At 37.0% G+C, this 10061-nt stretch overlaps 2 protein-coding genes across 2 annotated transcripts; one reads left to right on the plus strand and one right to left on the minus strand.

Annotated features, from left to right (window-relative positions):
• Positions 1–4585, plus strand: LOC109217409 (threonine--tRNA ligase, chloroplastic/mitochondrial 2-like). The gene is made up of 4 exons (XM_019381649.1): positions 1–136; positions 2648–2901; positions 3044–3421; positions 4436–4585. Exons 1-4 carry the CDS (start codon positions 1–3, stop codon positions 4583–4585), a joined length of 918 nt encoding a protein of 305 aa, XP_019237194.1.
• Positions 4586–8347: 3762 nt separating this feature from the next.
• LOC109217410 lies at positions 8348–9763 on the minus strand. The gene is made up of 2 exons (XM_019381650.1): positions 9649–9763; positions 8348–9501 (listed from the first exon to the last, which is right to left on the minus strand). Exons 1-2 carry the CDS (start codon positions 9761–9763, stop codon positions 8348–8350), a joined length of 1269 nt encoding a protein of 422 aa, XP_019237195.1.
• Positions 9764–10061: the final 298 nt, after the last annotated feature.

Here is a 10061-nt window from a genome sequence, read left to right on the forward strand (position 1 = left end):
ATGGAGGTTGCTGTTCCAGCAGTCCTCATTGCACCCCATAGGATTTCACTTACTCCTCAGCTGGAGACTATATTTGAAGAAGATGATTTTGAGGATTCTGATTTTCAAGAACTATTCTCTTTCCCTAAAGATTTGAGTTCTCTAGAGTTGAATTAGCTAGTTAGCAAAGTGTTTCTTTTCTTTTCTTTTACATCACAATTTGTTCATCCGTTTTCTTCTCAGATTTGAGGGTTATGAAGATAGAAAGATGTTCTTTTATTCTCAATCAAGTTTAAGGGTGTGTTTTCATACTTAAATTGGCCGTTTTGTATGTAAATTGTCAATTATTTATGATATAAGGCTTGTTTAAAATTTGTTGGTGAAATTACAAGTAATTACAATTAAAAATAAGATGAAAAAAAATAAATAAATATTCTTCAGGCTGAGGCATGGATATCTCGTTTTCTTTAGGAGATTCAAGCCCACTGCGGTAGCATCTTAACCGGTCCAGCAGTAATACTCTTGACTTGTCCCCTCCAAGATACAACAGCCCGACAATGTCGTATGACTCGAACAAACTCTAGACAAGTTGTTGAGTTCAAAGCTCCACCAAAATGAACACCTTCCTTCAACAAAAATAATATTCTCTTTTGTAGAGAATAAGTTAGAGACTTAGATTTTCTCCTTCTCATAACTCTCTTTTTCACTACACCAAGTTCACTTTTTTCATATACACTACCATATTTTCCTCACACCAAACACAAGGAAGAAACACCACTATTTATAGGTGTAGAATTTCTTCCATGAAATAAATAACAAAGTAGTGGCATAATAAAGTTATAGAACATGGTTGGTGGTTACAAAATTTAACATTTAGTGGGTAATTAGTGGTAGATCATGGCACTAGTAGTTTCAAGAGTTACACCAAAATAATGACCACTTTCTTGCCAATTTATAACCACTATCTCACAAGAAATAATGCACTTTAATATTATATTTTTAATATTAAAATGCACTAACACTAACAAAATTTATTTGCTCGGTTGTACTTTTAATCTCTGTTTTAAAAGGTAGAATTGGGACTCGCCCGGGGCTCGCCCTGGGGCGGAGCACTCGTAAAACGCCCCCGACACTCCCAACGCCCAACACTCTGGGCTCGCCTAATACAACTTAATGCAATTGTGTGTAACTAACCTTGTAAATCCTCAATTTTTTTTAGTAAATCGTTCACTATTCAAAATTACTTTTTTCTTAATCATAAATCATTAAGTTGAGAATATTTTATGTCATAATTAAAATAAAAATTATTGCACGTTATCCACTAAGACTGCTGTGATAGTAAATTTTAAACAAATCTTTCATTTAAAAAGTATTTCTTTATTAACTTTTTTAATGTCTTTATTATATAATAGTCCATAATTTTTTTTATTTAATTATTTTCCTAATTTTTTTTCACATTTACGAGATACTATACTTATTAATTTAATAACTCGGTATTAGCTAGTAACTATTTACAAATAATTAGTTATCACGGTATAGTATGGTGAATTATGTGTCACTTTATTAACTTGTTGAAACTTAAAAATAAATAATGCTAGAGAATCATATTTAAATTGTGGATTATGTTTTTATATAAATTCTCTTTCAAATAAAAAGCATATTAAATAAAAGGAGTATTTAGAAAACATATCAAATTATAATATCGAAATTCTTTCAAGATTCATTACTCCTTAAGAGATACATATAAGATTTCGTATCGAATACATTACTTTTGATATTCGAGTTGTAACGATATTGCGCTAATTTTTTTTTTTGGTAACAACGTGAATTACCATTAACTTCAAACATCATATACACCTATAGAGCACCTAATTCCCATAGTAGAAATTAGGCCTCCTACATCCAACAAATAAAGAAATTCTAATTACATTGAATATGTCCTATGAACTCCCTACATTTCTGTGCTTTCCTAGACATTTGTAGTAATTCTATTCTTTCTAATACTTCTCTTTTGATTTGTACAACTATCTCGTTAGTATTTGTTGTCCTACTCTGAAAAATTTTGTTGTTTCTAGCTCTCCAGGTGTGATATATTCTTGCTAGTTGGACTGCAGCTATGATTTCTTTCCTGAATTGCTTCCAGTGTTTACTTTTGATCTTCTCCAGCATTTGCCTCACTCCTATAGTTTGTTCTTCATAGTTTGTCCATCTGCTCAGTTCATGCTGTACTGCTTTTGTCCATGCACAGTGTACAAATAAATGCTCCTGAGTCTCCATTGCATCTTCATTACACAGTATACATTTGGCATCTTCAACCTGTATGTTCATTCCAATCATTCTATCTTTAGTCAGTAATTTCTCTTGAGTTGCCAGCCATCCTATAAATCTGTGCTTTGGTTGAGTTACTGCTGACCATAACATGTCTGCAATCTTCATTCTTTGTTGACTCCCTATTAGTGCAATGTAACTTGAGTTTATAGAATACTCCCCTGTATTGTTGAGCACATACTTGCCCTGTACATACCAGTCTCTCATCAACTCTTTGATTGTATTTAATTTCCTCCAATACCAACTGCTATCTATTGGTGGGGAATGAGTCCATAAAACCAATGCTTTTACAACAGAGTATATATTGCTTTTCTCATTATCAAATGCTTGCCTTTTGTAGGTAATGAATGGTGGGATCTTTGTGCGGGACCTCATGTTGAAACTACAGGAAAGATTAACAAAAAAGCTGTTGAGCTTGAATCTGTTGCTGGTGCTTACTGGAGAGGAGATGTTAAAAAACCAATGCTCCAAAGGATTTATGGCACCGCATGGGAGAATGAGGACCAATTAAAAGCATACCTTCACTTCAAAGAAGAAGCTAAACGGCGTGATCATCGGAGGCTTGGCCAAGATCTTGATCTCTTCTCCATACAGGCAGGTCTCTTTTGATTAACCCATCTACGAGCTTGTGATATATGTACACTTCTTGATGGAACTAGCCTTAGATGCAATTACTTCTTTTTCATTGTTACATATGCTTACATGAATTGAAACTCATTGATTGTAAAACTGGCAGGATGAAGCTGGTGGAGGCTTAGTGTTCTGGCATCCCAAAGGAGCTATTATTAGGCACATAATAGAAGACACTTGGAAAAAGATTCATATGGAGCGGGGTTATGATTTACTCTATACTCCCCATGTAGCTAAGGCAGATCTTTGGAAGATTAGCGGTCATCTGGACTTCTATAAAGAGAATATGTTTGATCAGATGGAGATTGAGGAAGAGCTTTATCAGCTTCGGCCAATGAACTGCCCTTATCATGTATTGGTCTATAAGAGGCAGTTACACTCTTATCGGGATTTTCCAATCAGGGTTGCAGAGCTTGGAACAGTGTATAGATATGAGTTATCTGGAAGCTTACATGGCCTTTTCCGTGTAAGAGGTTTTACTCAGGTATGTTTTCAAACATAAGATTTATATTTACCTGAACATCTGTATCTTGGATTTCAGTTATCATCCCTAAATGTGAGCGGTTATTGCATTCTTGTCTGAAAGAGAAGGAATGGGGGAAGGGTGTACAAAATGGGTAGTGCATTTTATTTGTTTTTCCTTGTGCTGTAACCACGATGACCTACGGCTTATACACCAATTAATATGAAAAAACGAAGATGCGTTCTTGTAAACCATGTTGTGGAGCACAATGTACTTGTTATAGTTGATAGAAGTGATTTGTCTCCTCGTCTTGGAGGCTAGGATTTTGTCTTTGTCTGCTCTGCGTTCTCTCCGTCATAGAGACCATACCTAATGTGGTTGAAGAAATCAATTTGTTCTATCTTTTGGGGTTTGGGGTACCCGCCTTGAGTCTCAACATCTGATCTTTGTTATTGGCTGAAATGTGTATTTCCAGTAAACACGGAAAGTTTCATAATTAAGAGAACCACAGGTCATTTTATTGTTTTTCGTTTCTTTTTATTAGGTCAAAATTTTCATAGGGCATCCAAGGGGAAGACTCCACGAGAAGTGGTGCCTACGACACCAGAAAGAGCAGAAATTTCTTCCAGAAGAAACTTTAGGGACCATAACGTGCCCCATAGAAGTTCCAAAGAACTGCGTGAGAAGGGAGAGAGGGAAAAAAACACACATGTACACACAAAGGAAGGCACTTCTTTATATTGCTTCGATATTCTTTCTTTCTTTTTTTCTTTTGCGGTGGTGTTGGGCAAATTTGCTTGCACCTATACTAATTCACCGGGCAGCCTACTACAGCCCACAAACATGTGCCAAGTAATCCTACTCACCAAGGCTGGAGTAGATCACGTAGAGTTTTGTAGTTGGGATAGGAACTTGGGACCTCTAGGTTGTTACTCCTATGCCTCCACCGCTCAGCCATCCTCTTAGGGACCGGACTACTTTGATTCTCTCTTTCTAGTCTGTTTCTGTCATTAATGTTTGGTGTTCTTCCATCAGCTCTTAGCTTGGTCCCAAAATTTCGCCTTGTGCTCTTTGCCTGTCAAACCTTTCTTGCAAATTATGCCCAATGCAGAATTGAATGCATTTTTCATCTTCCCCAAATGGTATAAGCAGAATTTCTGGAATATTTGTAAGTCTGAAATCTGACTCTGGAGCCAAGTCACATTCTCCTCNGGAGAATTTTGGGTGTTTAATGCTACATCATTTTTGTCTTGTTGACTGCCTTCTCTGACATGAACCGCCGAACTTGCCGATTATGTGGAGATACATTGGTGGTCAAGATTCACAAATTGGACTCCTTTAAATCAGAATCGGTTGGATTTATTAAAGAAGTATAATGCTTTGTGCTGAACAATTTTTTCATTTTAAAAACTCAAACCTAAAATGTATTGCTAATGATAGTGATATTAAAAAAGGTAACAATGTGAATTACCATTAACTTCAAACATCATATACACCTATAGAGCACCTAATTCCCATAGTAGAAATTAGGCCTCCTACATCCAACAAATAAAGAAATTCTAATCACATTGAATATGTCCTATGAACTCCCTACATTTCTGTGCTTTCCTAGACATTTGTAGTAATTCTATTCTTTCTAATACTTCTCTTTTGATTTGTACAACTATCTCGTCAGTATTTGTTGTCCTACTCTGAAAAATTTTGTTGTTTCTAGCTCTCCAGGTGTGATATATTCTTGCTAGTTGGACTGCAGCTATGATTTCTTTCCTGAATTGCTTCCAGTGTTTACTTTTGATCTTCTCCAGCATTTGCCTCACTCCTATAGTTTGTTCTTCATAGTTTGTCCATCTGCTCAGTTCATGCTGTACTGCTTTTGTCCATGCACAGTGTACAAGTAAATGTTCCTGAGTCTCCATTGCATCTTCATTACACAGTATACATTTGGCATCTTCAACCTGTATGTTCATTCCAATCATTCTATCTTTAGTCAGTAATTTCTCTTGAGTTGCCAGCCATCCTATAAATCTGTGCTTTGGTTGAGTTACTGCTGACCATAACATGTCTGCAATCTTCATTCTTTGTTGACTCCCTATTAGTGCAATGTAACTTGAGTTTATAGAATACTCCCCTGTATTATTGAGCACATACTTGCCCTGTACATACCAGTCTCTCATCAACTCTTTGATTGTATTTAATTTCCTCCAATACCAACTGCTATCTATTGGTGGGGAATGAGTCCATATATCATAATTTGTTTTCATATACACTCCATGTACCCACTTTACCCATAGAGATTCCTTATTTAGTGCCAACTGCCAAACCAATTTACCTACTGAAGCTATGTTCCAATTCCTACAGCCTTTAATATTCAGCCCCCCCATACTTTTTGGACAGCAAACTTTATCCCAAGCTACCAATGCCACCTTCCTTGTTTCTTCTTTTTTCCCCCATAAGTATTCCCTGCACAGTCTATCTACACCTTTCACTACACTTTGAGGTAATATGAAGATATTCCCCCAAAAGCTATGAATTGCAAATAGCACTGCATTCACCACTTGAAGCCTCCCAGCATAGGAAAGTTGTTTGGAATATATAACATTGATTCTCTGTGTTATTTTCTCAATTAGCTTCTGGCAGTCCATCTTATTCCATCTCTTTGGTGATAGTGGCAGTCCCAGGTATTTGATAGGAAATTCCCCCTCTGTGAACTGTGTTCTTCTCAGCATCTGTTGTTTGAGTTCATCTGCAACTCCAGCTATGAAAATGTTGGATTTCTCCATATTTGCAATCAGCCCTGTCACTCTACTGAAATGGTCTATTGCCTCCATCACTCTATTCACTGAATTGAGGTTACCTTTGCAGAAGATCATCAAATCATCAGCAAAGATCAAATGAGTCAACTTGCTTGTCTTGCACATAGGATGGAATCTGAAGTCAGGAAGTCTGCTTATTATACTCAGAGTTCTTGATAAGTATTCCATGACCAGAACAAATAGCAAGGGTGACATAGGGTCACCTTGCCTCAAACCTCTCTTGCCTTCAAAGTACCCATGTCCTTCTCCATTTACTTTAACTGTGAATTTGGCAGTAGATACACAAGTCATTGTCCACTGTATGAATCTGTCTGGGAACCCATATTCCTTCATTGCTTCTTCTATAAACTCCCAACTTACCATATCATAAGCCTTCCTTAGGTCAATCTTCATTAGGCATCTTGGTGAAGTTTTCCTATTGTAGTGTCTTAGCAGGTCATGACATATTAATACATTATGCATCATAGATCTCCCCTGTACAAATGCTGACTGATTTTCTGCAACTATGTGATTGACTGCAGGTTTCAATCTGGAACAAATCATCTTAGATATGCATTTATATAGTACATTGCAGCATGCTATAGGTCTGAATTGGCTGGCATTCTCAGGAGCCTCCACCTTTGGTATGAGAGCAATATTGGTAGAGTTGAGTTGTCTTAGTAATTTCCCATTCTGAAAGAACTCCAATACAGCTTCAGTTATTTCATTTCCCACTATTGACCATGCAGCTTTGTAGAAACCACTCCCATAACCATCTGGCCCTGGACTTTTGTTACTATCTATCTGAAACATAGCCTGCTTGACCTCCTTCCTGTCAAATGGCTGAAGTAATTCATGTTGTTGATTGTCTGTTAGTCTGCTTCCATTTCTGATTATGCTCCTGAAAGTCTTCACTCTATCAATTGTTGCCCTTCCTAGTAAATTTTCATAGTAATCAACGAATGTGGCTGCTATTCTGTCAGGATCTGTTGTCCAATTTCCTGTGCTGTCCTTCATCTGTGTAATTGCTTGCTTCAATTTCCTATGCTTGATTACTGAGTAGAAGTATTTGGTATTGTCATCTCCCAATTTTATCCATGTGGCTTTGCTTCTTTGTTGTAGGTACATTTCAGCTAGGTAAGAGGATTCCCTGAACTTCTTGTATGCTGCAACTTCCATTTGCTGATACTCCACTTTTGTTGGTTCCCTCTGCAGTTGTTCTTGTGCATTCTTCAGCCTTTCTCTATCTTCATTCACTTCAGTCATTAAGTTGTTGGATGCTTGTGCATTAATAGTTCTGAGGCCCTTCTTTAGCATTTTTAACTTCTTCACTACTTTGAACATAGTGCAGCCTTCTATTTTGATTCCCCATCCTTCACTAACTACCTTCAAAAAGTTTGGGTGCTTTGCCCAGTTGTTGCAGTATTGGAACATCTTCTTTGTTTTTTGTCTTCCTTCTACCATATACACCTTAGCACGGCAGTGATCACTTATACCTTCATTCAAGTATCTTGCAGCACATTCTGGCATGTTGTTAAGCCAGTGATTGTTTATAAAAATCCAGTCAATCTTTGAAAATATTCTATTCTCCTCATGCTTATCACTCCAGGTATATCTATTTCCTTGTGCTGGCATTTCCATGAGTTCACATTCTTTTAGACAGTTATGAAAATCCACCACTTCAGCCCATGAAACCTCATGTCCTCCTATTCTATCATCAGCATTGAGGACTGAGTTGAAATCCCCTAGTACCACCCATGGTTTACTACATCTTTTACTATATTTAACTAGCCCTTCCCATAGTTCCTTTCTCTCCTCCTTTGTATTGAAAGCATATACATATGTAATATCAAACTCTAGTTTTAATGGAGTGTATATTACTTTGCATGTTATTGTTTGAGCTGATTTCTCTAATGGCTGTACTTGATAGTAATCCGACCTCCAAGTAACCCAAATTCTCCCATTATAGTGCTGCTCCAAATTTGTTACATAGTGCCATCCTGCAAACATCTGTTCTGCTATCTTCTCTATTTTTTCTTTTTTGATTTTTGTTTCTAACAATCCAATCAGTCCTATCCTTTCCTCATTGCAAAGGAGTTTAGTCTCCTTTTGCTTATTAGGGGCATTGAGCCCCCTAGTGTTCCAGCTTAGAAAACTAACCATCCCCATTATGAGGGATGTTGGTGCCACCCACATTTCTAATTTCTTGCTCTTCTGTACTCATGATCCTCTCCTCATGTTTATTTAGTATTTGAAAAGAATTTGATTCCTCCATTTGTTTCTGCTGCACCTCCACAATTTTTCCACACTTGTGAGGTGTTTGCCATTCCTGCTCTCCTTCTTTTCCCTTCTGCTTCCACTGATTCTTAATCACATATTGCTGATTCTTCTTTTTGCCCTCTTTTCCTGCATTATTCATTCCCTCATTGCTGCCTGTTTTCTGTGTTTCCTTATTATCTTGTCCTGTGTTCTGAGCTTGATCTTGTTTTTCTCCTTGTATGTTTGCCACCACCTTTGTCTTATTTATTGTATCAATCTTCTGATTTTTCTTCTTTATTCTGCATACATCTTCCTCATGGCCATATTTGAAGCAGTGCTTACATAAGGATGGCTTCCAATCATAAGTGACCTCCTGTTCAACTATATTACCCTTCTCATTTTTGAAACTGATCTTATCAGGTAGCTTGGTGTTCATTTCAACCTCAACTAATAACCTTGCAAACTTCAACCCAATTCTCTTTTCTGTGTTTTGGTCCACCATTAGAGGCTTCCCAATGAGACTTCCTATCTTGCTTAAAACTCTTTGACTCCAATATTTAAAGTCTAAGTCTGGCAGTTTGATCCAAATAGGAACTGTTAGTAATTCTTCCTTTGTAAATTCCAGCTCCGGTGTCCATCCCTTGACAATTAGCGGTTTATTGTCAAAATGATAGATTCCTCCTTCAATGACCTCTTGCTTCCCTATCGCTGTATCGAATCTTACTACTATTACACCATTTTTTAGCATCACTATTCGATCTACTCCATGTTTCCCCCAAATCCTTTGAATATAGCCTTGAATTACAGTAAATGGAGGATGAGCCCCAAGTACATAGCAAATTACAGCATTCTTCCAGTATTCGACTTCGGAACTTGTGTCATCAACTTCAATTTCAATAATTTGATTCTCACCTATCTTTCTTGGTTGAACATACTCCAATTTGTATCCCGCGTTTGATATTTTTGCAATATCGAAGTTATCCCATACCGAGCTCTTCTTCCTCTGCTTCTCAGTCACTTCCTCGACCTCATCTGCCCATGATTTTCTACCTTCACTCACATGCAATGGAGGACTTTTACTTGTTGATGCTTCCTGAACTTCTTCCCAGACTTGGATTGCTTCAATCTCCCTTTGTTTCTCTTTATCTCGTTAATCTGGTACTGTTTCGTTGGAGTTAGGGCTAGCTAGTTTTTCACCGGAATTTTGAATTGTTACTGCCTTTGCTTTAGTTCCTTTTTGATTTCTCCTTAATTCTGCTGTTTCTTTCGCCATTAGAGCTCTCTGAGATGGAATCCTTGCTCTATTTCCCATGGTGGGCGCAGGTTAGTTAACATGCACCGATAGAGAGGTTCGCCATTTTAGAGAGAGAAAATTTTCTTGTTCCATTTTCAAAGTTACTTTGTGCTAATTTGCTATTATGATATAATCATACTTTTCGTATTATTCATAGTGGAATTATAATTCTTCATAGCAATATATTCTCCTTCTATATTGAATTACAACAACTTAATTGGCCCTCTTATTAAAGATCGATTCGTCCCTCTAATAAGGAGGATTCAAAAATTTTAAGTTTATGGATTTTTATCGTCACCTCAGGTTAATATGCAAT

The sequence above is a fragment of the Nicotiana attenuata genome, unplaced genomic scaffold (assembly GCF_001879085.1).
Source record: "Nicotiana attenuata strain UT unplaced genomic scaffold, NIATTr2, whole genome shotgun sequence".
Lineage (NCBI taxonomy): Eukaryota > Viridiplantae > Streptophyta > Magnoliopsida > Solanales > Solanaceae > Nicotiana > Nicotiana attenuata.